The 24,849-nt window shown below is 40.6% G+C and overlaps 1 protein-coding gene across 1 annotated transcript in view; it reads left to right on the top strand.

Moving 5' to 3' along the window:
* IGF2R (insulin like growth factor 2 receptor) overlaps positions 1–24,849 on the top strand; it is a 61,244-nt gene that overhangs the window by 12,594 nt on the left and 23,801 nt on the right. Inside the window, exons 3-26 of the mRNA XM_030021887.2 lie at positions 1,579–1,703; positions 3,387–3,485; positions 3,889–4,018; positions 5,127–5,247; positions 7,141–7,255; positions 8,803–8,965; positions 9,120–9,300; positions 10,129–10,232; positions 10,649–10,813; positions 11,127–11,267; positions 11,650–11,796; positions 12,712–12,843; positions 13,253–13,400; positions 14,607–14,784; positions 15,369–15,484; positions 15,904–16,066; positions 17,626–17,805; positions 18,833–18,934; positions 19,670–19,771; positions 20,421–20,595; positions 21,961–22,128; positions 22,708–22,851; positions 23,558–23,736; positions 24,099–24,186. Of these exons, the coding sequence (XP_029877747.1) occupies positions 1,579–1,703; positions 3,387–3,485; positions 3,889–4,018; positions 5,127–5,247; positions 7,141–7,255; positions 8,803–8,965; positions 9,120–9,300; positions 10,129–10,232; positions 10,649–10,813; positions 11,127–11,267; positions 11,650–11,796; positions 12,712–12,843; positions 13,253–13,400; positions 14,607–14,784; positions 15,369–15,484; positions 15,904–16,066; positions 17,626–17,805; positions 18,833–18,934; positions 19,670–19,771; positions 20,421–20,595; positions 21,961–22,128; positions 22,708–22,851; positions 23,558–23,736; positions 24,099–24,186 (3,366 nt within the window). The remainder of the gene's footprint in view (positions 1–1,578; positions 1,704–3,386; positions 3,486–3,888; positions 4,019–5,126; positions 5,248–7,140; positions 7,256–8,802; positions 8,966–9,119; positions 9,301–10,128; positions 10,233–10,648; positions 10,814–11,126; positions 11,268–11,649; positions 11,797–12,711; positions 12,844–13,252; positions 13,401–14,606; positions 14,785–15,368; positions 15,485–15,903; positions 16,067–17,625; positions 17,806–18,832; positions 18,935–19,669; positions 19,772–20,420; positions 20,596–21,960; positions 22,129–22,707; positions 22,852–23,557; positions 23,737–24,098; positions 24,187–24,849) is intronic.

Here is a 24,849-nt window from a genome sequence, read left to right as displayed (position 1 = left end):
GCTTTCTCCCTAGTGTAGACATCAACAAAGGGGAAAGGGGGAAGCTGATCAATACTCGCATTTTATAGCATTCTCTATAGTTCAACCCCAACTCTTTGCAGAAAGAAAACCTACCTATCAAAAATGGACAGGCTGGGCTTAGCATGCTGGATCTAAAAGGGCTTGGTGTTTAACGCTAACCAAAATAGGTTTGAGCAGGAACATTTCAGTGGCTTGAGCTGGTGCTCATCATGACTTGAAATGTGCTCCCCTTTCCCGTTTGCCTCAGGTGCTGGGGAGGAGAGGGATGCGCAGTGACGCAGCGCTGACCCCAGCTTTCATGCAGCACGTGAGCTGTGCTACAGGGGGTGGGAGATGCAGCGGGACGTGCGCTGAGGCAGTGGATCTGTGCTGGGTTTGTCTGCAGGCAGCACCAGTGGAGTAGCTGTGCCCAGGCACCAGTGAGTTCTTCATTAAGTAGTCCTAAGGTTAAGTAGAGCTGGCAATGTGTGTGCTCGCAGCCCAGAAGGCCAACCATATCTGGGCTGCATCAAAGGAAGTGTGACCAGCAGGTCGAGGGAGGTGATTCTCCCCCTGCTCCGCTCTCGTGAGACCCCACCTGCAGTACTGCGTCCAGCTCTGGGGCCCCCAATGTAAGATGGACATGGACCTGTTGGAATGGGTCCAGAGCAGGGCCACAAAGATGATCAGAGGGATGGAGTACCTTTCCTATGAGGACAGGCTGAGGGAGTTGGTGTTTTTCAGCCCAGAGAAGAGAAGGCTCCAGGGAGACCTTATTGCAGCCTTCTGGTACTTAAAGGGGGCCTACAGGAAAGATGGGGACAAACTTTCTAGCAGGGCCTGTTGCGATAGGACAAGGGGTAATGGTTTTAAACTAAATGAGGGTAGATTTAGACTAGATGTAAGGAAGAAATTTTTATGATGAGGGTGGTGAGGCACTGGCAAGGTTGCCTAGAGAGGCAGTGAATGCCCCATCCCTGGAAACATTCAGGGCCAGGTTGGATGGGGCTCTGAGCAACCTGATCTAGTGGAAGGTGTCCCTGCTCATGGCAGGGGGGTTGGACTAGATGAGCTTTGAAGGTCCCTTCCAACCCAAACTATTCTATGATTCTGTGATAGAGACTCTCTCGTATTGTGCTGACGCTATTTGTAGAATGGCATAATGGCTGAGAAGCTGGTAAATAGAAGCTGGTGGGAGGAAGGAATGAATTGTGGTACTTGAAACTAGTTGGTAACAGTTTTCTGATGGAGTCCTTTAGCTCTCATTCCTAAAGCAGTGACTAGTTTGTAGTGGCACCTGCTGTTGGGCTTCCTAAGATTCAGTGTTTGCTAAAAACCTTTGAGAAAGTGGAAGTGTGATTAGAGATGTCGAACACTATCTTAACTTGGATCTAGTCTTCCAAATCACAGGAACCACGAGGAAGGTCTTCAGTGGTACTCTGTTCAAAGACTGTCTTCAAGTGGACTGATGTGTCTTGTGCCACTCGGTGTTTGAAATTAGAGCCTGTTTGTTGAGCTTATGTGAAGGTGCTGTGTTATGATAACCCCCCCCCCTTTTTTTTTTTTTTAAAACCCTAGGTGACTTAGGCTTGCAAAAAGTTTCTAAAACTCTTCTGGAACTCAACACTACACGTAACTGCTTGCAGCAAGGCAGTCAGCACCAAATTCAAAGCAACATTAACTTCCTGTGTGGGAAAACACTGGTAAGTCTAAATCGCGTGTTCTTATCTTCAATGGAAATGGCATGTACTTCTAACTTGCTTTTTAAGGAGACTTGCTGTACTCATGTACTAATTACCAAACTTCATAGCTTAAGGAAGAGCCAGTTATGTTTTAGAAGGGTCATGATCTACTGTGGCTTTAAAAATTCAGTTCCCAGTAGAAAATAATTGCAGATCTGCAGCTTAGCTCTGATCGTGGGCTCTTCTGGGTCTTTAATGTTTTTACATGGATTGCACTGTAGTATTTTAATAGCGTAATAAAGAGGAATGAGTCAACAGTGTACAGGGTGCTGTAATAATGAGAGCTGTTGTTTAAATGTTGGCTGTGCCCAAGCTGTGGACCTAGGATGGCTGTTTAATAGAACAGCATTGAAGCAAAGTGACTGACCTCTATTATGGGTCAGCATAGCTGACAACAGTAAGCATTGGGTTTTGTCTGCACATCACTGAACTAACAGTGCTTACACATCCAGCTGGGTTTCCGGAGGAGTAGTTGTTCATGAGAATCTGCTCAAAGTGTGACTGGAGATCCTCCAAAAGTTCCTAGGGGCATGTGTGTCTGCAGTTCACTTCCAGGTGCTTTTGGAGTTACACCTTCCACATGCTTAACTGATACCACAGCTTGCTCTTTTGTACAGACTGTGATCAGTTTCTCTGATACACAAATATGTAAGTACTTATCAGTGCCACTGTTGGCACTGATGATGCTGTTGCACACTCCCTCTTGGAAATCTAGCCTATTCAAACAAAGTGCCAGTGCAGCAGAGATTTAAATGCTTCCTGTTCTGTTTCAGCAGATGAGTCTTTAAATTAAAAATTGTTGCTCAACTCCAGCTGTAACACCAGATCATAATGATCTTCAAACTTCTTCTAGTTAATGTAGTTCTACCACCTATTCTTCATGTGACCTGGTAAAAGGATTTTGTAATAGCGTCTGGAACAACTTGTTCCCAACACTTTTTTTTATGGCAGGGTTAAATGGGGGAGGGGAATCAGTTTAAGTACACTAAAGTGCTTCTAGCTGAGGTAATGGAGGGAGAATGGAAAAATCTGATTGTTGTCTTTCTCTAAGTAGAGACATTCAGTTGAACATCCAGCCCTGAACTGTAGTAGAACCCCCATCTTGAAATAGATACAAATGTGTATAACGTGAACCTGTAAAAATAAGTAGCTGAGATCAGAGGTGTTCTTTTTATGTAGCAGAAGAGATTGCTAATCAGTCTTGTTGTAGGATAAAAGACAGGGAACTGGTAAACCATGCTTTGCCTTGCTGTTCACCTATTTATATACATTTGTATTGGTGTTTTCCTTTCTGGTAACTAGATGTGACTGGTGTTTGTGCTGATATCAGTTGGCATAGTGAGTGCTTCTAAAAGTTACAGTATGATTACTGCATGTTAGGACTGGCACACGTTAATTTGAGAATTGGTGCATATGCAGTCTGGGAAGGATTTGGCACCCTGCATCTTCCCGAGTTCACCAACAAAGCTGTTAAATAACAAACTTGTTGTTAACATGTGCTATATTAAGAAATTGTATGCCCTTGTTCTGTGACATGCTGTATTCTGTTTTTCTTAATCTCTTGTATGAACTTCTTGCTGTCTGCAGATGTAAAATAAAACTGAAGTCTGTTTTTCAAAGAATTATTTTTTCTCCTTTAAATAGGGTACCCCTGAGTTTGTAACAGCAACAGAGTGTGTGCACTATTTTGAATGGAGGACCTTTGTGGCTTGCAAGAAAGACTTGTTTAAACCTGTGAAAGAGGTAATCTATGTACTCTCCATGCAGAAGCTGCTCTTCACACATCTGGCTGTTTTACTCTAACCACTTGCCCCCACCCCAAATGAATCTTAGCAACCTCTATAAACCTAACTTTTTCATAGGCTTATAAAGCATCTGTTGGAAGTTGGTGGAGCTGAGAATTTTAAATAACTCTTCAACTTTTTTTGTGATCTGAATGGTTGTTTATAGTAAAACTCTTCTAAAAGCTAGAGCAGAACAGTAACTTTGGATGCCTCATTTTAGTCAGCATATCTGGCTTTAAGTATTTGAGCTTCAAGAAGTAAAAACCTTTTCCACATGTTAACTTGGCTTTACATATGCCTGTTCATAACTTCTCCCTACTTGTATAGCATGGATTGTGTGTAATTTTTTGTTGTTGTTCTAGGTCCCTTGCTATGTGTTTGATGAAGATTTGAAGAAACATGACTTGAATCCTCTCATCCAAGTTTCAGGACACTACCTGGTGGATGATTCTGATGATGATTCCTTGTTCATAAACATCTGCAGGGACTTAGGTGTGAACGCTTGCTTGTTGTCACCTGTCAGTGTATAAATTTCTAGTAGTGTGGTTCTTTTCCAGTGCCTCAGTTGAGGTTGTCCTATGATCAAAGATCAGTATTTTAGGACTTGCACTATTGTTTTAAGCTACTTTTGATTATCTGAAGGCTGCTTTCTGTGAAGTCAAGTCTTACTCTCCAACTATTGAGCTGTTCAGAGATATGCCTCTTCTGGATGGGCAAGTACTGTTAGAAAAGTTGACTTAAACTGGACTGAATGGAAAAGCTCAGCTTGTCTTGTAGCTGCTTCTGTTTGCTGCCAAATAGGACCAAGATGGTTCATAGCACTTCATGTGCTCTAAATTTATTACTTTGGGCTCCAGTTCAGGCTGTTGCTTAGTTCCAAGTGAATGTCCTGAAATGCATCTAAAATAGTGTTTAGGTGCTTGGGTAAGTAATGGTGCATCGCTAGCACTTTCATGTCAGTTGGGAGCTATATATGTAAGGAATTAAACCAGCAAAATCACTCATTTGAAACTTGCTGAAAGGCTGGTTTAGCTGTATACTCCCACTGTAGTTTTTTACTCTGCAGTTAAATATGTATTGTGTGCCCCTGTTAAGGGCTTAATGCTTCTAGTTTTAGTGGGAGGTCTATTCTTTTAAAAATCCCACTAGTCTGAAACTTTTTGTTGACAGCTTTGAATAAGATGGTTTATAAGAAACAATGGAGGGGAAAAAAACCTTCCCGGTGAGGAGGGGTTACCCACTAGTTGGTATCATTTTGGTGTTGTGGAAAAAAAAAAAATAAAAATACTTGGCACAGTTCTAGAAGTTCTCAAAGCCCTACACATCCAGCAGCTGTACTAGCAACTGGTAACTAGCTGCAGTTACTTTGGCAGGAAGGATGGATTTGCTGTTCAAAACCAGGGCAGCATGAACTATCACAAGTACTTCGGGTTTTGTCTTGTCAGATCCACACTTTACCTTTAAAACAGGTTACATTATTTTTAGAAAAGGTGAAAGCAATCAATAGTAAGTGAGCCCACAGATAAAATGGCAAGATACTTCAGGTAGAGCAGGGCTTAGAAACTGAGTCCTATATTCTGTTTTCTGTATTCTATAACAGGAAGTTCAAGTGGAGAGACAAGAAACTGCCCTGCTGGCAGTGCTGCTTGCTTGTTACACGAAGGTCAGGCATATGATGTCGGCCATCCACAGGAACAGCTGAAACTTCATGACAAAGACAGGTATGTGATTTTTGTGGTGATACTTCTGTGAACACTTCTCAGTCATCGGGGCTGGAAAAAGCAGTCTTGGTAATGGATGAGCCTTCCAGAACTTAACATCAATAACACTTCAATTTTGAAGCATTGGCAGAAAAAATTTCTTCAAATACTGGCAGGGCAGAGTTGTTTTCAGGCATCCTGCCATAGCAGATCAAATTTTCTTTTTCATTGTGAGACACTCCTTTTTACAGAGTTGCAGAACTCTCAGAAGCGAGGGATGATTGGTGCTCTCTGCCCACAAGCAGAAGAGTGAGATTTGACCCCATCTCCCCACTGCCTGAGGGCCCACAGGGTAAATGCACTTGGTTCTCTGTGGGTTTACGCACTGTATTTGGCTCACTACTGCCCAGGAGTACAAGTTGAGAATAGGGCCAGATGTTGCCCTTCTGTATTTTTTGTGTTAATGAGTTATTAATAGAAGAAATAGCTAAGCAATGCAAGGCTTATTGTTCCTGGTGGTGGCAGAACTGGGACTAGGAGAAACTGTTTCCTTGGTGCTGCCTCTGTTTTGTTTGCTGCCTTTTGTGCTGGAAGTATAGCTTGAAAGAAAAAACAAACAAAAAACCCCAACCAAACAAAAACCCAAACCAAACAAATGAGCCAACCCACCAAAAAAACACCCAAACAACCCAATGTGGCTTAGGGGACTTGCTGATCTTTCTGAGCTTCAGGTCATCTGAGCCTGCTTACCTTGTCTGTAGGGTCAATAGTACCCTGTTGACTTCTGCAGTGCTCTTTTTCTCTCAGATGCAAGCTGAAGAAAATGAGCAGAATAAACCAGGTTAATAACAGAGAGGCCAAAGGTTCTGGCCTATCAGTGATAAGGTTGAGGGTTTTCTTTTAGTTTACAAATGAAGTTGTTAGTCCTTTGTTGCAGGGCTTTTCCCCCAGGATGAAGCAAGTGGCTGAGGTGTTCTGTACCAAGGCAGAAGCTTACATCTGAGGAAGCACAAGCTTGTTCTCATATTGAAGTGCAACTAGTAGTCTACAGAAGTGCTCGGCAAGAAAGCTTTATCTGATTCCTGCTAGGACTGAAGAGCTTCTCATTGCTTGAGGAAAATTCATTGTATGTGCTCAGTCAGGCTTGGGTGGCCTGAGCAGGGAGTAAGATGATTGTATACCTGTGCCCTAAGATGTTGAGCAGGCAGTTAGAGGGGTGGCTAACCTGAAGCCAGGCTGTTACCCCTCTGCGAGCTGTTGTCTTCTGCCTCTTAGACTGCATAGAACAGTAATGCTTAGTTGGGAAGTTGTGTTGATTTCCTTGTTCTCTCATCCAAGTCATCTTGCCATTGGTCTCTCCCTGTCAGAGAGTTACCACGTTTCATTCTCCTACTCCTGCCTCATCTGATCTGTACCAGTTGCCTTGCTCCTGTCAATTTGCTGAGTTCATCTTACACTTAATTCTGCGGGCAGAATGGAAAGAGATTATATGTACAGAGGTGGTAAAATACAGGCATGTGGTAAAACATGAGTCCTTATTACTTCCAGAAGTTGTGAGAGTGTTTATCATGTCTTCTCTCCAGCAGTTTGAGAGCAAAGCTGAGAGTGTTCTTGTGACTATCAGCCAAGTTCTTGCTGCAATATGGGTTACAAGGCATTCAGCATAGTCTTAACTGGGGTGCAAGAGGATGCTGTATTAAGTAATTTTGCTGGACTGTTTTAATCTTTATTTTGGCTAACTGTGAGACTAAAGGAATAAAGACCTCCATAAAAGTCACTTTCAGGAGCAGGGCTACTTTGGTATATTCTGCCTGGGTATCCAGCAAAAAGTGGATGTTCCTTCAAGAATATCCTTCCTCTTTAAAGTGCACAGTGTCTTAATTGTATTTTTGGTTTGCCATTTTCTGTTTCTAGGTTGGTATTGAGTTATGAGAGAATATATAGTGGTGAAGAAAAGCCAGACTTCTGCCTAGGCCATAACCCAGCAGTGACGATCACTTTTGTTTGCCCATCAAAGAGGGGAGAAGAGGTAACTTTGCTGTTTTAGTTTGTGTTAAATGGTTTGTCTAAACTTCTGTGTGCGTTATCTTTCATTTTTATTCAGGGCTGAAAAGAACAGAAATTTTCCTGGTGTGCAGCTTGTGAAGAGTGCGAGATCCTAAATATACTTTTCAAAAAGTCTTCTAGAACTTAGGAAACAAAGAAGAACTTGAATAAAATTTCCCCAGGGGTTTGTTCTTTCTTGTCTTGGTGAATTTGGTTGTCCTTTTCTGAGTTCAAAGCTTTCCTCTGAAAATAGGATGGCGTTAGTATAGTGTTAATCCTTGGCACAGAGCTTTGCTTGCTAATGAGCACTCTTCCATCATCAGTTGGGCTGGGCATGCTTATAGCTGTTGTCTGTAACTTGTTTCTTTATTAATCTGGCCTTCCTCAGAGGAAAAAAAAAAAAAAAAAAAACTAGCAGGTGTCATTGCATGGCAAACGTCTGTCACTTACTAAGCAGGCTCCTGAACTCAGTTTAACTTAAAGTAAAATCTTTAGTGTTAAGCAGCAGCTCGGTTTTTGCAGGACACTGTTTTAGCCTTGCTTCAATGCAATATAATGATCATTTTGATGTGATGCTGGCTAATGTCAGCAACCCACGCCCCTTGAATTGGGCCAGACTGGCTGTTGCTAATGCTTTGCCATTTCATATTGTGGTGCTTTTGGTTGCAGTTTAGTGAAGGAGACACTCTTGTCTGGCTAATTTTTGGTTTAATGTTTTGGCCTGCATCTGACCTAGATAGGTACCGTACTTTACCCTCATTGCTGCGGGAACAAACCATAGGCCTTTGTCTGCTGTCGCTTTGTAATACCTCACCGCAGCTATGCACACTTGTGGTATTCCTAATGTTACTTGTGCCTGTAACTTATCTGATACTTACCTGGGTATCTGCCTGTTGTTTTAGTGGATGGCAGAAATACAGATTTATGAAACAAAGTGAATTTATAAATGTTTCACTTTAAAGTGAGGAAAACCAGGACTACCCCTTCTCCCAGAGGTGCCAAAATATTTCACTACAGAAAACACATCTGACGGAAGTGTTGCCTAAAGAATTCTCAAACATCTTTCAGTCTTGATTTGGACTGAGGGAATCAAAGTTGCTAAAAGACCTGTGTCTAAGAGGCTGCTTTGCCTTCAGAGAACACTTGATCTCTGCTCCCCTCTTTGAGGACTCCTCTGAGGCAAACACAATCCAAGCTGTGCTTAGCAACTTGGGCTCACATATCTCTACTTTTGCCAACATCTTAAGGATAAGTGCTTTTTAAAGTACTGTTCCTTCTGTTGTCCTTCTGCTAATGCAGATCACTTTACCTCTGTTTAGGCTTCTAATAGTTTGCCACTCAATAAGAGCTGTTTTATTTCTTCTCAACACCTGTTTCTGAGAGGCCAGAGACAATGTTTGCACCTCTTAAGCAATTTACAGGTGAAGTTAGTCATTACTGACCCTAAAGGAATGTGATACTGTTGCTTTAAAGATTGCATTTCAAGTAAGTCTCTACTTGTAATTTAAATTCTTTTTACTTACGAATCAGAGTGCAGGTCCCAAACTCACAGCAAAAACAAATTGCCGGTATGAAATTGAGTGGGTTACTGAGTATGCCTGTCACAGGGATTACCTGGAAAGCAAGACCTGTCTTCTGACTAATGAGCAACATGATATCTCCATTGATTTAAGACCGCTTACTCAGCTTCCAGGTAAGCTCACTATTTTTCTTTTGTGTTTGTGTTGTTACTAGCCAGTTTTCCAGTTCCATGTTTGGAGACAGGAAAAATATTCTTTGTAGATATTTGGGTTTTTACGTCTGTTCTGCTGTGTGTTAAAACACTTTTCCTTTTGTTATTCATTCAGATTATGTCACGCCATATTTAGCCAAAGATGACAAAGAGGAGTATTACTATTACTTGAATGTATGTGGGAAAACCACTGCAGGTAACTGCAAGGACAGCACGGTATATACTTCATCTTGCCAAGTAAAATCTTCGAATAACCAGCAAAAAGTGGCAGGAAGATTTGAGAATCAAACCCTGAGGTGTGTAAAAGGCTCTTTGTCCTTATTTGTCATGTAAGCAATATTTGATACAAAATCCAAGTATTTTTGCTCAGTTTTTTTATAGAAAAACTTTAACAGTATACCAGGATAACGTTAGCAAACAGAGGAGCAGATGAGGTTGGTAGAGGCCATTGCCTAGACAGGGAAGAAACTTTCACTGACTTTGGTGTCAGAATTGCAAATTGTGCTGTGCTGCTTCTTGCCCTTCTTGAGTTTTGCATGTAAAGTGGCATAAGGATCAGATATTTTAGAAGCTGTCCTCAACCAGAGGGCATCTCTGCTTCCTTTGCAAGAACATGCATTAATCATATCCAAGACTACTGACGTCCAGGATTTTGTGATTTTTTTTTTTTTTTTTTTAAGAACTTCAGGATTCCCAAGTGGCATATGGGGGACAATAGTTTGCATGAGACAGCAAAGCAGAGATTATTCACTTAGATATGATCTTCCATTCTGTCTGTAAGCATGTGACAGACTTGTCAGAGTGATCTTCCAGGAAGTATGACTTCTTCCACCTGCAAAAATAGCCATGCAATAAACTAATGGGAACAGATATTCCACCACAGCTGGAATAGCTTTAGAGCATTCTTTAAACTCTGTACAAACTCATGAAAAGTAACCAGAAAAATCAGTGGATGCAAGCCTCTGTTGCAGTAGAAATGTCAGTATTAATGTTGAACAAGCATTTGTTTTCCCTTTGAGTGAGACAATTAATAAAGAAACAAGAGTGTGGCTTCTGTTATGTGAAGAACACTGTGTGATTGTGTCTGATCCCATGTTTCTATCTAAAACTGGCTTTTTACTCAGATACTCTGATGGGGATCTCACTTTAATTTATCCAAATGGGGATGCATGTAGTTCCGGCTTTCAGAGAATGACTGTCATAAACTTTGAGTGCAATGAAACAGCAGGTGAGTTTAACAAGCTGTGATGACTCTGCTCAGGATTTGACTTCTGTGCTTGCTAGTAGACCTTATGTTCAAAGGAATGCATGCTTTGAGCCACAGCTAACACAAGGAATAAATATTGTTAAAGTAAGCACTAATTTCTATGGCTGGCAGGATTGTTTTGTGCTGTGTAGTAGCACTGCTATTCTGAATTTACACTGATGATCAAGAATATTGAGATATAAAAGAGCCTCATTTCTTAGCCAGCAGTAAAAAAACCCCAACAAACCCCCCAAAACCCCATCAAGCCACAAATACAAGTCCTGTGCAGCAAAAGGGTTTTTATCTCCCTTGCTCATTGCTAGTCCTCAAGTCTCCTTGCTTTTTTTCCCTTCCCCTAGTGGAAACCTAATGTCTGTTTATCCATCTTCAATGTTAAGGTAACGATGGTAGAGGAACTCCAGTATTTACTGGTGAAGTGGACTGCACTTATTTTTTTACTTGGGATACAAAATATGCATGTGTTAAAGAGAAAGAAGATCTCCTTTGCAGAGTTGCTGATAAGAGAAAACACTATGACTTGTCACCTCTGATCCGCAGTTCAGGTATGGCAATGAAAACTAGCTTTCAGTTACTTTTTTCCCCGAATTTACCTGCCATCTCTAGTGCAGTTCTTTAGCTGGATATCAATCAGCTTTTGCTTTTTTTGGTGATCTTCTGGGGTACTGGCGTTCACTTTCCTTGTCACAAAAGGAGTGAGTGCCTTATGAAAGTAGCTGTATCTATGACTGCCATGGTTGCTGTCATCTTAAGTGGTTTTAAACGTGGATCCTTTTTTGTGATAAAAGGCATTTTGGCATGGATAGGCTAGAACAATTAAGCCAGATGACTTGTTCTTAACAATCCCCTGTATTTCAGAGTTAGCCCAGAACTGGGAAGCTGTGGACAGTAGCTTTTCGGAGGTAGGGAGGAAGCATTATTATATCAACGTCTGCCATAAAGTGTGGAAGAGAGGAGGAGCTTCCAGCTGTCCAGATGATGCTGCTGTTTGCTCTGTAGGTGAGTGTTTTGGGGGTTTTTGATGGTTGATTTTTGCGTGAGCGGGTTTTTTGGGGGTTTTTTTTGTTTTGTTTTTTTTTTAAGGCTCTGAAGGCTTGGCACTTCCTCTGCAAATGGAGTAGGCTGCCCTGAGTGCCTTCAGTTATTTCAAGTTAGGAGCACGTTTCTCTTATGCTCCCAAAGACCCTAGGAGAAATGATGCAAGTAGCGTTTTCTAACTAAAGAACTTCAGGCTTTGTAGCATGGTTTTGGTGAGGTAAAAACAAACTCCTAATGATCTGCTTTCTTAAGACTTTCCATTTGGCTAGTTAATATTATCTTAATAGTGTAAAATTCATTTCTTTCCAGAGAAACAAAAGTGATGTGTTTACTGTCTTTACAGATAAACAAAACAAGAGTAAGAATCTTGGAACATTTGTATCTTCTCCTAAAAAGGTTGGAGAAAATATTCAACTTACTTATTCAAATGGAGACAGCTGTGGTGTTAACAAAAAAATCAAAACTGTCATCACTCTAGTGTGCAGACCAGGTGAGAATATCCACACCCTGTTCTCTGATCCAGTTAAAAACTGGAGGTCACTTAATGTGCCCAGGCATGAGTGCTAAATATTAGCATGTGCCTTTGTCTTTTATTTCCTTCTATGCACAAGGTGAAGCATTGCGGTTTGTTTACTAGGATGATAACAATGTAATTGCAGGTATTTAGCTGTCTTCACCTTTCATACAAGTACTCTTTAAAGACCCTTGAGTAAGTCTCTCAAACTAAGACTCTCTTAAACATGATGAAAGTATGTTTAAGTGTTTAAAGCTCCATAAATACCTGGAAGCTATACAAAGTACTTTATTTCCCTAGATTGTCTTGATGGGAAAGACTGGTTCTGAACTGAGATCAGATACTTTAACCTTCTCTTCCAATAAGTATGTTTTGTCGAAACTGCTTGCAGTTTACAAAAAGCAGAAGCATTTGCAGAAGTTGTTAATGTTGTTCATCTCCATATAATAGCCCACTAGTTTAACCATCTCCCAGGGTAACAGAAAACCTGTATTCCTCTACCTCAGCCTGAGGAAGCTGAATCCTCCAAGTGTGCTGGCTGTTAGGATCAGGTTATGCACTCCTTCCTAATAAAGCTGTTGTAGCAAAACACCAGGTTTTTGTATCAAAGCAAACTTTTTTTTTTCCCCCAAAGAGTGCGATAGTACTGAGGAACAGACCGAGCAGTGCATCTTTACTTCTGGGCTAAACTTTAATTCTGGGGAAGAAGATGCAAAGAATTTGTGCAAGGAATTTTTGGTTCTATTTAGTCCTCACTTTCAGAGGAGAGGTACTTCGACAGTTAATCTTGGTCTGCTGTTGGAGAGGAGCTAGTGTTCCTAGGCTTAAATTCCTAGTTCTTTTGGCAGCCTGACTGTCTGTATGTGTAACACATTGCTCTTGTGATACCAGGTGATCTAGAGAGTGCTCCGATCTTGATGTCTGAGGGTGTATGTTCATATGCATTTGATTGGTATACTGCTGCTGCGTGTGTCCTGTCTAAAACTGAAGGAGATAACTGTCAAGTCTCTGATCCTCAGGCAGGTATGTATTTATGCTCAGCAAATTGAAAGTTGCGAGGGGTAGAACTTGTGTTGCAACACTGAGTCCTTTTGATGCGCAAGAACAGAGCGAGTTTAGCCTAAGTCTAAGCACACACAACGTTAGAGCACAGTAGTTTTAAGCACATGCATATGGAAGATCAGAACAGCACAAGCGTAATATTCCCCTATTGTGTGTGGAGGAAAATAGATGTAATGTGTATTTTACTGTAGTAAATACCTCTGTATAAGAAAACATGCTTTTAGTATGTCCATATTGCTTCTGAACAATAATTATGTGGAAGGAGACTTATTTGGGGGGAAGTGAACTAGCTGTGTGACTGGTAGAATCAAAACCTGTGAGAGGTGACAAGAAAAAATTAAACTGATCAAGTTTATTATTTCCCAATTAGGCTTCTCTTTTGATTTATCACCTCTGGCCAAGAAAAATGGGCACTATATAGTTAATACTACTGAATACTTGTTTTACATAAACATCTGTGGCAGTGTGCCGGATGAGTTGTGTCACACAAAATCAGCAGCATGCCAAGTAACACAAAGGTGAGTAACTCTAGTTCTGTTGTCTGTAATAAAAGATCTCTTGTTGCATGGTGTGTTGTCTGTGTGTAACAGCAAACAATTCTCATGTAAAATAATTGCTGTGCTGCCTGTAATAGATTGAGGTGATGTGCATGTAAAATATTGTTTGGTAGTGCAGTAATTACGCTGCCAGCTCTTTCAAGCAAAGTGCACACACCTGTAATCTTGTTTACAGCTAGCTTTTGAGATTGAATGAGTGTGTCCATTGCTCCCCCTTATGTTTCCCATAGGGACTGTAACATAGGGACAGATTAACTGCTGCAGCTGTATTAAGCCAACCCACAATTTGGATTCAGGGTCAGCTGGATTCCAAGAGCTGGCTTAAGGAAGAACTGCTGTGCTCAGGATGAGTAGTGGCTGCCTTATGCAGACGTGGAGCCTAGAGCTTGGGTGTTGCACTGTATTTCCATCACTGAAAGTGCTGCGCAGGCACAGTCCCAGTGTGTACTGCTGCTCTGACAGCATCATTGCTGTTAGCTTCTGCAAGCTATGTCTGAGATTAGTATCTGTATGATTCAGGTTCCAGGTTGGCCTGTTGCCAGAGATGTGGTACACTGCAAACACATGCAGCTGTACTTGAGTTGGCTTTATCTGAGTTACTCTCCAGCCAAGGAGACTTCACTGCAGACGCTAAAAACATTCTTTAGGGGAAGATGGTCAGGCTAGATCTGGTAGAGCCACTGTTAAGTCAGAGTAAAGAAACCCTCCTAAACCAAAGCTAGGAGCATGTGAAGGCAGTTTTCTTCCCTGAGTGAGAAGACTTGCTGTTGTGCAGTGCTAGGTCTTCACTGTCCGTGTGTATTTGCATGGAACCAGTTTGAGCCCAGCATTAGGGTGTCTGCAGTTCGAGTTCTAGTCTGGAGTGCGGGAACTGGATATTTCTGTCACGCTTCTAGAGAAGGGAGTGTTAAAGTTTTCTAGATATCTAAGCAAGGTACAACTTCTGTTCCTTTTCAAAGAAGAACACCTGCTCATGTTTTAAGTCTCCTTTTGCAGAATTCTATTCATCTAGCTCACTTATGTCTAGTCAGCCTTATTTAATTCTTTTGTCTTATTATGGTGTCTTCTATAAACTTACCTGTGTGCTTACTACTTGTAAGACTTCTCTTAAAGAGAGAATTAATTTTGCATTCTTTTCAGTCTCAAAGCCCACTTTTTCTTTTCTAGTAAGGATCAGTTCTGGAGTCTTGGACTGCCCAGTTCCAAACTTTCCTATTATGATGGTCTGATTCAGTTGACCTACAAAAATGGTACAGCATACAATGATGAGAAGAAGACACAGAGATCTACCCTTATAACTTTTCTGTGTGACCGTCAGGCTGGAATAGGTCAGCCTGAATATCAGGTAAGGAGTTCTATATGAAGAAGGGAAGGACCTCCATCCCAAAATCCTGACAATAATTGCTGATAGGCCAGTGCAAGCAGAGATTGACAGATGGAAATATCCAGTATCTATAAAGCAGACTAAGAGAAATAGTTATTTCTCTTGGTATATCTGCCTCTTGCTGCAGCCATAAAGCTTGTCTTGACCACTGAGCAGTAAGCTGTTCACCTGGATCCAGGTTCTTACTTCATTCTTCTCTAGTCTCAGGGCCATGTAATTACTAGTGCTTTTGATCATCTTGTATTTCTAGCTGAAAAAGCCAAAACTAGCTGAGAAGTAACAAGCGGCAGGACTGTGTGTCCTGTAACACAGCAGACAGCAGTTATATTGCTCTAGTTGCTCTGGTTGTGTTATTTTTGGAAAGAGTATTTTTGGTGACACAGCAAATGACAAGATCTACAACAAAACAGACCTACACAAATCAATCTGAGAAGGTATATCCCAAAACCAAGGGGAAATAACAAGCTTAACATAAAAAGGAGTAGCTGTGAGTCCTGAAGTATTCTGTGTGGAAAGCCTCACTGACTTATTTTGCTGTTTTTTAGATAGAAGATAACTATACCTACAACTTCAGGTGGTACACTGAACACGCTTGTCCTGAAATGCCACTGGAATGTGTTGTGACTGATCCCAACACCATGGACCAATATGACTTGTCAAGGTGGGAAAGTAACATATACAACATAACTTGGCTATTCTAGTTTAGTATTCTGGCTGATAGCTTAGTACTGGATGAAGCTGGTTTCCTGTGTAGACAGCACTGGAAACTTCATCTATTGTGACAATCTGAACTGCAAGTACCTTGAAATGAAGACAGCATTTCCCTCTAGTATGTTGACTTGTCTCCTAAGAAGTAAGTTGACTTTTGGGGATGGTTTTGCTTAATAAAAACTTACTACTTTGTCAACTGTGCTTTACTTCTTAGGAGTACTCTTTTTATCTCTAACGCTTAAAAATGAGGGGAAGAAGTTATTCTGGAATGCCTTACAGTTGCTCTGTTTCTTGAGACTGACAGAGAAAGCTAGAGAGAATCTATGAAGAATGTGTATTCTTAGTATAGAACTTTCTCTTCCTGCTCAGCTTAGCAAAATCTGAGAAGAGAGGTGAAAACTGGTATGCCATGGATAATTCAAGACCAAGTGAGCGAAAGAAGTACTACATAAACGTCTGTCGACCACTGATTGCTGTCCCAGGATGCGACCGGCGAGCATCTGTCTGTCAGATGGAATATCGGCATGATCATGTGAGTAGGCTTTCCTTCCCAGCTCAGAGCTGGTTTGCCAAGTGAGTGAGATTAAGGGGTATGCCAGATAGGTACATGACTTCTGGCTTCTTTGTGCAAAATACAGTTGTATTCTGTGTTGGCATAATCACTGCAGAATGGTAGACCTCCTGTCCACCTCTTCAAAGACCAAAGCTTTAATTTTTACAAATGTATCAATGTCACGTTTGACATGCATGATTCTTTTGTCCTGTGTTGCAGAGGCGGACAAACTGCATCTCTTCTGTGTAAACAGCCGCGGTCTCCGAGACTGCTAGCATTGCTTTAGGAACAGGTTGCTCTCCTGGATATTCTGTTTTGCTTCTGACTTGTTTTAGATTGAACTGTGGGAGAAATGCATTTAAAGATTCTTTGTCACCCCTCTCTGATCTCTCTTTGGCTTTGAGGAGTAGATTAGGCAGAAGTTGCCAAGCCAGGAAAAAAAAAAAAGGCGGTGGTGGTGGTTATGGGCTTCTACTTCTGTACTTCCCTGAAGTGTAACAATTTATCATGGGACTGTTTGTGCTGACAGGCTGGATGGACGCTTTGCCCCAGGCCTGGCTTCTGTGCTACTCAAAGCTGTAGGGAATGTTGAACTAGAGGCTCACCAATCTGTCCTAATTCCTTCTGTAAAATGGAGAGAACACCTTCTCTCCATACTGTTGAAGAGGTTGCCTGAATGACCGAATCTGTACGTCACCATCATGGCACTTGAGCTCAATATTACTAGTTCCCTATGGTTGCGTTAGTCCTTCTTGTGTAAGACTATTTTACACATGGAGACACATTAGGGCTTCATTACTTCTTGCTGAAGACACTGCAATAAAAAGTGACCACACTGTATCAACCTAAATGCAGAGTTGTTTAAAAAAAAAGGGGGGGGGGGGGGGGGGGGGGGGGGGGCAAAAAAACCCCAGAAGTCCTTGTGGACAGAGCTGCTTTGGAGGTGTATTCTTCTGTTTTGTTGTTGTTGCTAACTTAAAATAGTTTCTTAAAAATAGGAAACACCAGTTATGTTGCAGAAGTGAAGACTAATTTGGACCTTGGTAGTAGCAGCACCTACTGTTGTTCTAATGCTCAGTTTCTGCTAGTGCTTTTTAGGCTTTGCTAAGTATGGCAGATCCCTGATGTCAATTCTAAGAATGCCTGGAGGCTTCCACATACTGTGTTTTAAAGAGCTGTACAAATTAAATCCTACTTACTGCACGTGAGGCACAGGCCTCCCTAAATTCCTAAGATGAGTAGCTGGTGAGATAAGGATGGCTGTTGTGAGGCACTACAGGCACCTTATTGTACTAAAAATAAAAACCACAAAAAACCAAACCATGCCTGCTTATGGAGCTTGTGTGTTAAATATGTGAAACTTAAGTACATAATGGGGAAGATACATAAGGTGATCTCTACACCTTTGTTATCTTCAAAACTCTCAAGATAACCTTCTGTACACAAGATTATTGTGTTAGGTATTTTCTTCTTTTTGACTGTATCTATAACTGCTCACTTCAGTTTAGAAATGCTGACATGCTTTTCTTTATTTCTAGGTTTCTTACTCTGAAGTCACCTCTATTAGTAATCTTGGAGTTGCCAGCAAAGAACTAGTAGTTGAAAGACCTGGACGCATTATTCTAACCTATGCAAATGGCTCTGTGTGCATTGATGCTGATGGAAAGAAAACTACTTACACCACCACCATCCACTTCATCTGTTCCAGGGGCACTCTTGTAAGGATAAATGATCTTTCAGTTGTTGCTTTGTCATAGCAGGTTTTCCATCATATAACTTGAAGCTACATGAAGATGTATAGTGTATAGGAGATTCATGACAAGGGAGACTTCTTGAGGACTTACAAAGCTGACTTAGATGCTAAAGAAGCATGTGTCTTAGACTGGGTATTTTATCGTAAGCAAGAAATAGTTAAAAACCAACAGCCTCAGTGGACAGTGATATTTCAGACTAGTCTAATTAGCATGAAAAATACATGGGGACTTAAGACTGAGGAGTTGTACATGCAAACCTTGCAGACCCCCTTAAGAGGAAGAATATTGTAAAGTGCATCTTCAAGCTTAGGTTCTGCATCCTCTGTTGCTTATTGATTCTAGATGAGTTCTTAAATCTATAAAGCTTTTGCTGATACAACTCCACATACTGAAGTTTAGACAGAGGGGATTGTTAGACTGAAGCTTGCCAAGACTTGTTCTTGCTGGTTTGTGAATCTGCAGGTCTTACTCCACTCACTCATTTGATCTTCAGCCCAAGAGGTATGGTCAAAATCTGTGACTTGGAGCAGTTATGAACTGCTTTGCTTTTGCCTGAAAACACTGAAATGAAGTGCGTATAATTAATACTCCTGTTACCTTGTTACCTCAGCTAACAGAGTTCTGTGTTGTTTGATTTTCACTTTTTTTTTATAGTGGACTGTGCATTATACCCCAAAACTCCTCAAAGCTTAGACTGAGGCAAGGTCTGATTATGCATGTCTAGATTCATTATTGGATTTAATCTGAATTTTTGGATGTCTGATTCAGTTCTTCGCTAAAGCTTAATGACATGCTAAGTGTTTAGCTAGACAAAGTTTTCAGTGGTGACCTTCAAAATAAATAGGGGAGAGGGAAGCGGGTGGGAATTGTGTGCATTTGTAGTGAAGTCTTTTAGAAGAACGTGACAGTTTCTCATAAAGCGGAGTCTCAAGTGTGAGAAGGTGTTGGCTGTTACACTTACTCTGGTCTTCTCTCTGCAATCTGTTTCCAGAGTAGCAGCCCACGGTTTATAGCTATTCAGGAATGTGTGGCCACGTTCTTATGGGAAACTGAGGCTGCTTGTCCAATCAAGGAGACAAAAGATGATTCTCAGGTGAGAAAGGGGGTGATAATTGTATTCATACTCTCAACATACTATTTTTTTTTTTCTAGCACTCCTCATTGCTGTGTTTAAATGACTCTTGAAGAAAACTAACTACAGTGAAGTCTGAAGTTGATCATAGTGGAGTCTTGTGATATCTTATTGCTTTCTTGAAGTGTTCCTGAAATGCGTAACTTCTGACCAAAGTATTCAAGTGCTCTCTCTTGAGAACAACGTACTTGCTGTGGCACTGAATGTTTCATTCCCTTACAAGGTTGCTAGTAAAACTGAGTTTATATGTAAGGATATATATTGTCCTTGTTTGTGTACAGATCATCAAATGGAGGTGGTTTTTTTTGTTGTTGTTTTGTTTTTTGGTTTTTTTTGTTTTTTTTTTTTAACACTGAGCTACTCAGTTGCTTCTACTTTACAGGTCTCAACATAAACACATTAGTGTGAAAACAACCCTCACTTAAAATTTCCTTGCTCTTAGCTGACCTGATAAATGTCATCTGTTAAATTGCTTTGATATGTTGGTATGTGGCTGACGTCAACGGACAACTGTGCAAAAGAATTGGATGAACTGTTGCTACTGCCAGAGCTGTATTCTAGTTGTCCAAATTAAGTTGCAGGCTAGGAGTACATGTAAATGATTCCTTTACCTCTAACTTGTTTAGGGAGCCAAAACTTAAACAGAAGAAACGCAGAAGGAGAAAATAATGCTGTCGTAATTTTTTTTTTTTTCAGTCCTGCTCTGTGCGAGATCCAAACACTGGCTTTCTGTTTAATCTGCAGCCATTAGCTTCTGGAAAAGGCTATATGGCTACTGGCATTGGGAGGAGGTTCTTGGTAAGAATTCTGACTACAATCTGTTGCTTATGGTTGCTGTTGTTGCATTTTTCCAGTCTTAGTGAGTAAGTGGAGTTTTAACTCAGTCCTCTTAGGAAATTTGAGTTGGTGGGAAAGTACTGTGCTTGAGGGGAGGAATGGAGGATAACTTGATTCATCTCAGATCATCTTAAAAGCATCAAGCTTCTGGTTCTTAGCAAACATAAGGTAGCCACACTTTCGAGGCTATGCAGGGTTTCCCAGTTATGGACGTAATACCAGTTTATCTGCTGGTGCAGAAGAAATGGACAGTGGAAGCCTAGGAAGGGATTAATCTGTTGCTATCAGTGTTCTTAATGTGATCTGCGTGTATCAGTAGTCCTAGGCTGTCCACAGATACTACCATAGTGTTTTTTAGTCTAAGAATAAACTTGCTAAACCACATCCTGTACCGCTAATGGGGAGAATTTGTGGACCTTGAAGCTGAAGATTGAGGATATTGTTCCAGTATTAGTATAGTTGGTTGTCTTGCAGTCTAGAAATGACAGACATTTCATGCTGTTTGAAGTACTTGACAAGTGAGTTCTACTGATGTAGAAATGGCTATATGGACATAATTTTTCTGATGCAGTTAATACTGTGTATACCCACATGTTTTCAAAACTTCTAGCTAAACATTTGTGGACCCATGCCAGATTGTGGTAAAATCAATGGCAAAATAGCTGCTGGATGTGAAGCAGAAAATCTGACGTCGGTGAGGCTGGTGGAATTAGATAAAACCCTGTATCTGTCTGGTGAAGGGTTTCTGACTCTTACCTACAGAGGTCCTCTTCGTGTGCAGTCAGGTGAGTTCAGGAAATACACAGTGGAGATGGATGCTGATATTCTACAAACTTTCTGTGAATGGTCTTCGTTCCTCCCTTTGTTCATGTACTAAAACCTACTGGGCTTGGTGTTAGTCACTTAAACAAGCTAGTTCATATGAAAATTTTAGGAAGAAATCAGATCGTGCAGAATGGTAATGGCTCAGTTTTCAGTAATACATGTGCATTTCAAAACTCCTGGAAACAGACCAAATAGAGTACAGGATTTTTTTTTTCTTACTGAGTAGATGAAAAATACTGTTCCTCGCATGGAGAAATGGATAGTCAAATTGGGAAAACAAGCCAAATGAACTCTGGCTCTTTTTCTAAGTGAAGTCCTTGCTTTAAGCTTCAGTTTCATGTATAATGCTCTCTAAAGTTGTTTCATACCTGAAAGGTCATTTTTCAGTAAGCTTATACTCTCTTAAATTTAATTTCTTGAATAAATGTGCTCTAGTACCACATGTACACGTACTTCATTAATTTAAGTCTGTTTCACAGATAAGGCTAATGAAAAACGTGTATCTAACTTGGATTTTACATACTCTCCAACTGTACTGAAACTGAGTTTTCGTAGAAAGGCATATGACACCTTAACAACAAAAGGTTTTTAGGAAAACAGGATCTTGGATTCGGGAGCCTCAGATGCTTCTGAATCTTAGTCCTCTGTACAAATTGCTATGGTGATATCTCTTATTTTCCCAGTTGTGATGTTTTCGTACCTAATACACAATGGGAAACAAGTCATTGAGCTCTCATGTATTTTGCTTTGAGAGCTTCTACCATTTTGATAACACTAGGATACATTGATGGCAAATACTCTTCACCCTCATAATTCTACCATTTCTTGTGGGCTGTGGAAGGGAGGACTAAACAGAACTGAACATATGCTGCTTAAATAGCATCAGTATTATGTGTTCTGCAGTCATTACACTGAACTTCTTACAAACAAACAAAACACCTGACCCCAAAACTTCGTGTGATGTAATTTAGAGGTTGCTGGTACAGCAGACTTGATGTTTTATAAGTCTTCTGTTTCTTCAGATGTATCATGTCAAAAGACCTAGGAAGCACAGTTCAGTGAAGGTAATTCTGCTCTTGAAATGTGTCAAGGCATTCTGGTCTCCCATTTGGAGAGACAGTTGCAGCTGTTAGGCGATTTAGCACAGGTCTCTAAAGAAGGCTTGTGTATTTACAGTTAAAAAAACCATAAACAATAAGCTAGTGTTTTCCTTGAAGCAGTTAGCAGTAAGAAACTGTTAGAAAATTTTAAAGTCAAGTATTAGCTTGAACTTAAATTCAAATATTCCTGAGTGAACCAGCAGCAGATAAGTGTTTGTTTTACAGGAACATCAGACACGTTCACAGTGACTTTTATTTGTAATGATTCATATCCTGGAGAGCTTAAGTTTGTTCGTGAAGAGATAAACAGTGTGCTGAACATCCATGACACTTTCTTTGAGTTTCACACAGCTCTGGCCTGTGCTCCTGCTCCTGTAGACTGCCAGGTTACAGGTAAGTACCTGGAATTTGGGTGGGCTCTGTCCAACAAATGTTGGAAGGATTAACTGAACAGCAAAATTCTGTGAAGGAGGGCCTTAGGAATACCTGTTGTGAAGACATTTTTAAGACTTGAAGTCTTCATAGAAGTTGTGGAGAGGGAGAGGAGGTAAGTTGTTTGGAGCAGGCTTAACTTATGAAGACAGGCAAGAAGCTAATGGAGAGCATAGTGGTATACACAAGAGAGCTGATAATTACTTTGAATCTTTAATCCTTATCATGACTGGGTGCTGCTTCATCCCAACTCTGAAGAAAATGGGCTAATTTAGTGTTGGCCTCTGGAAAAATGCACCTGTGAATTGTGGAGTAGTTATGTGTGAGAAGTAACTGTCGAGGGAACTCTTCTACCTTTGGTGTAGTGACATTTTTTTGTGGAAGCAGTCCCTTCTCTCAGTGGATATCTAGTGTGATTCTGAAAATTACTTTGAATTATGTGTATTCATCAGTGAAACTTGTATCATTTCAAACCCAATACTGCTGCAAGTATCTAATAGGTCATCTTTCAGCTTACTGTATGTACCGCATATCTTTCAGATGCTGCTGGTAATGAGTATGACTTAAGTGACTTGAGCAAAGAGGGTGAACCATGGGTTGCTATAGACACTTCAAAAGAAGCAAAGAAGCGCACATTTTTCTTGAATGTCTGCAAGCCTTTGCCCTATGTGCCTGGATGCCCTGGTAAGCCAAGTGACAAGCATTTCTTAACTTGTGACTTCTGATGCAGGATCATGTATGCAGAATGACATCCCTGGTTATTTTAGTAGGATTTCTTGAATCCTGCCCATTCAGTCGCTGAACTTGCATAGACCTGGGTGAGGTATGTCAAGGGTATAATAAACAGACTTTCTCAAGCTGAGGGCAGTCTTGATGCTCATCAGGACTTTTGCATCAAGATGTGTGGGAATGCATTTGGGAAAAACACACGGAGGGCAGTATTTGCCAGTATCCTTTTTTTTTTTTTTTTTAATTAATTATTCTTTTAAAGAAGAAGGGAAAGTTAAATGTTGTTGAAGCCTCTTAACTGAATGAGGCTAGAATGAGAAACTTATGCCATGTCTTATTGCACCTTTAGCCAGTTTGATTTATTTAACCTGTTGCTGTAGTCTTCTATCAGTCTGTGGGAGCAGATAAACTAGTGCAGTTTTAAAGATTTCGGTGAATGCAGGACAGTAACTTATTCTATTCCTCAAAGGCTTTAGGCACATAATGTCTCTAACTGTATTTATGAAAACACTTCTGTTGCGTTCTGCTTTGGGAGTTTGAGACAGTCTGCTTTAATGCTCAAAGCTCTTTTAAAGCCACTCCATTATGTTATTTTACAATAAAGTTAACTCTAGTTGTTAAAGCTTCGAACTAAAATACAGGCTTTTTCTTTTTCCTGTAGGTGGTGCCATAGGATCTTGTGTGAAATACACTGATAAAAGCAAGAACCTTGGAGTCATTCAGATAAACCCACAGGCTGCTACTGATGGGTCATTAAGCATTATTTACTTGAATGGTGACACATGCAAAGATAAGCAACGTTATTCTACACGTATAATCTTCCAGTGCGATCAAACAATGGTAATTTTCTGTGACAGTTGCTATTAATGAGGATTTTGGAGCTTGGACTTACTATAACAAAATAGACAATGTTAATTCCTCTTGGAATGGAGAGGCTGGTTCTAAAAAGTAATATCTTGTATACAGGCTTTTCCCTTGTCTCTCCTTACAACTGCTCTCCTGAGCCCATAGAACACAACAGTGAACTCTATCGTGGAATCCTGTGAGCCACCAAAAGCAGCTCTTTGCTGAAAATGAGTACTGAAATTTGATAATAGAGATCATAGACTGTGCAATTGCAATACAAAAGGATTCTGCATGTACGTTTTGAGACTTGCAGTGTAATCATTAGTAAGGCTCTTTCATATGACTCTTTTCTGTAGGGATCGCCGGTGTTTGAGCAAGAGGGTGACTGTGAGTTTGTATTTGTTTGGAGAACCTTGGCAGCATGTCCTATTCACAAAGCAGAAGGTAAGTGTAGTTATTTGAACTTTAAATATCAAAACAAATCTGTACAAGAAGTAAATACTTAGTGAAGCTGTGTTTGTTTCATGCCCTGTGAATCTTTCTGGCTTGTGGAGGGTTGTCTCTTCTGAGCTTTAAGCCAATTAAGAGTCACATCTAACATTAAAAGTACAATTTAGGATGACAGGCAAAGGTACTTCCCTAACTAGGGAAAGAAAATAAAGTAATAATGCTGTCTTGGACAAATCATAGTACTACCTTGTTAAATCACTGGCAGACTTGCTAGTGTCTTGTAAATCTTAAAGCATCAGTTTTCATGAGAATGTGGTTGATCCTATGCCTGGCAAGTCATTCCCTGTCTCCCATTAAAGACTGGAAACTATACTGTAAACTTGACCCTTGACAATGGGGGACAGTCTAGCCGGCAAGTATCAGAGTTTACAGTTGACTCCAGGACATGCAAGAAGGAGTCACACGTTCTAGTTCTGATACTCGGTTGTCTCTTAGATGGGAAGTTGAATGTGCAGGTCTCTTCTCTGCCCTTGCAGGCTTTGTTTTGTAACTTGTAGATAATGCCTTATAAAACATCCAGACTTCCCGTAAAGGATGTATTGCAACAGTCCTAGACATTATTCAAACTGCCAGTGATCTCATGCGGCACAAGAGGAA

Source organism: Aquila chrysaetos, chromosome 8 (genome assembly GCF_900496995.4).
Source record: "Aquila chrysaetos chrysaetos chromosome 8, bAquChr1.4, whole genome shotgun sequence".
Classification (NCBI taxonomy): Eukaryota; Metazoa; Chordata; class Aves; order Accipitriformes; family Accipitridae; genus Aquila; species Aquila chrysaetos.
This window is presented reverse-complemented; position numbering and strand designations above follow the sequence as displayed.